Source organism: Limulus polyphemus, unplaced genomic scaffold, assembly GCF_000517525.1.
Source record: "Limulus polyphemus unplaced genomic scaffold, Limulus_polyphemus-2.1.2 Scaffold16, whole genome shotgun sequence".
Taxonomy (NCBI): domain Eukaryota; kingdom Metazoa; phylum Arthropoda; class Merostomata; order Xiphosura; family Limulidae; genus Limulus; species Limulus polyphemus.
The window spans coordinates 1094046-1096082 of NW_013665626.1; the positions used below are offsets into that span (position 1 = coordinate 1094046).

The 2037-nt window shown below is 33.3% G+C and overlaps 1 protein-coding gene across 1 annotated transcript in view; it reads right to left on the reverse strand.

Annotated features, from left to right (window-relative positions):
- The window catches only part of LOC106457436 (LYR motif-containing protein 4-like), a 27331-nt gene extending 25859 nt beyond the window's left edge, over positions 1-1472 (reverse strand). Inside the window, exon 1 of the mRNA XM_013916857.2 lies at positions 1229-1472. Within this exon, the coding sequence (XP_013772311.1) occupies positions 1229-1311 (83 nt within the window). The 5' untranslated portion in view covers positions 1312-1472. The remainder of the gene's footprint in view (positions 1-1228) is intronic.
- Between the last annotated feature and the right edge of the window lie 565 nt (positions 1473-2037).

The window sequence follows — 2037 nt, forward strand, 5'->3', positions numbered from 1 at the left end:
AAACAAAGACACACACACACATATATATATATATATATATATATATATATATATACTTAAAAAGCTTACAGCTATTACCACTAATAATCCAGTGTGTATTCCAAACCTGTTAATCAATGACATAGATCAAGGAATGATCAATAAATTATTAAAATTTGCTGATGATATTAAAGTTTCAGGTTATGAAGAGGATGCTATTGCCTTACAATAAGATTTGGACTATGTATTGGGCTGGGCAAATAAATGGCAGATAACTTTTAATTATAACAGATGCAAGGTAATGAATGTGAGATATTACAATTTGAATTGTGAAATTAATTTTGATCGAAATAACCTAAAAGAGTGTTATGAAAGAAAAGTATCTTGGTGTTCTTGTTAATCAGACTTTTAAGCTATCCAAGCAATGTGCATTGCTAGTGGCAGGACAAATAGGACATTGAATTGTTGGAAAGGGTTCAGTGAGCTACTGGGTTGATACTTGGGTTGACCTTTGGAACAGGTTGCCTTCAAATGTGGTAGATAAAGTCAACTTAAGGAAAGTATTGATAAATACTTGAATGATAAGGGCTGGCTTTGAATGTTTTATTTTTAATTTACAGTTTAGTAAATGCAATGGCCTAAATGAACCAACAGGTCCTGTGTGGCTTTAAATTATATGTACGTATCTAATACTACGACTTACAAATGAAATGAAAGTAAGAAACTTTATATTAATAAGTTTACATTTTGAAAAATCTTGATCTAATGATAAAAGTGTGTCCAAGTCACTAAATCTTGTGTAAAATAATACCAAAATGCCCCTCAAATTTGCTTAATATACATAGGTATGTTATCTACATATATATACCTGTTGTCACTGGTTCAGTAGATTATATCTTTCACTAACTAGGCCCAGACAAATTATCATGTAACTCGGGCAAAAATTATTCTTCAAAATCCTTAAATGTGTGAAAAATTAACTTAAAAGATATGCCAGCTGAGTTGATGTAAAAACCACATCCAGTGGCTCAGCATTAAGTCTGAAGGCTTATTACGCTAAAAATCGGGTTTCGATACCCATGGAGGGCATTACACAGATATTGAGATAGCCCATCGCGTAGCTTTGCGCTTAACAACAAACAAATTTAATGCGACAGTTACAAAACTTTAAGGCAAATAATATCTTTATTTATTTTTGAATACGTTTTATTAAAATAATACATAAATAAAATATTGATAAAATGCTTACCTATAACTATAATTGGAAAAACTAATTGACTCTCTTAACATTTTTTTATATAACCGCAGAACTTCTCCTCTGGTGGCTGCCATCTTATCTACTCTCAATCCAGTACAAATCTATAAATTTCTGGAATATTGGTGTAAATAGTCACTCTTTTCCTTTTAATTTGAAATTATAAAAATGCTGATATTATTTTCTTAATGAGGGTTTTTATTTTGCGTTAACGATATGCCACTAAGTGGTTTGTCTGTTTGGAATTAAGCACAAAATCACATAATGGGCTATCTGTTCTCTGGCCACCACGTGTAACGAAACCCGGTTTCTAGCGTTGCAAGTCCGCAGACATACCGCTGCCACTAGGTGGTAAACTCATTCTTATCCAGTGACTTCTCAGATTAATCAACCAGGATAAAGATTAAAAACTAATCCAAAGGTAGAATTTAAATCACTCAGCACTTTTAGATGCCTTGCTTTGTCGTAAAAGGGCCTCCCAGTAGCACAGCGGTATGTCTGCGGACTTACAACACTAGAATCCGGATTTCGATACCCGTGGTGGGCAGAGCACAGATAGCCCATTGTGTAGCTTTGTGCTTAATTACAAATAAACAATATTGTCGTAAAGGGTTATTATATTAGGTCGTCAAGAAATTAATGTCGCGGTTTGGAACATTTTCATTTACCACCCCCAAAAAACGAACATCACGTATAATAGTTAAACGAACCGCCTAAACGTCACGTTAGTATAGCCTATATAATGTAGTAAGTTTAGTATACTCTAATCCCTTATAGTGATGGACAAAAGATAGAGATACACA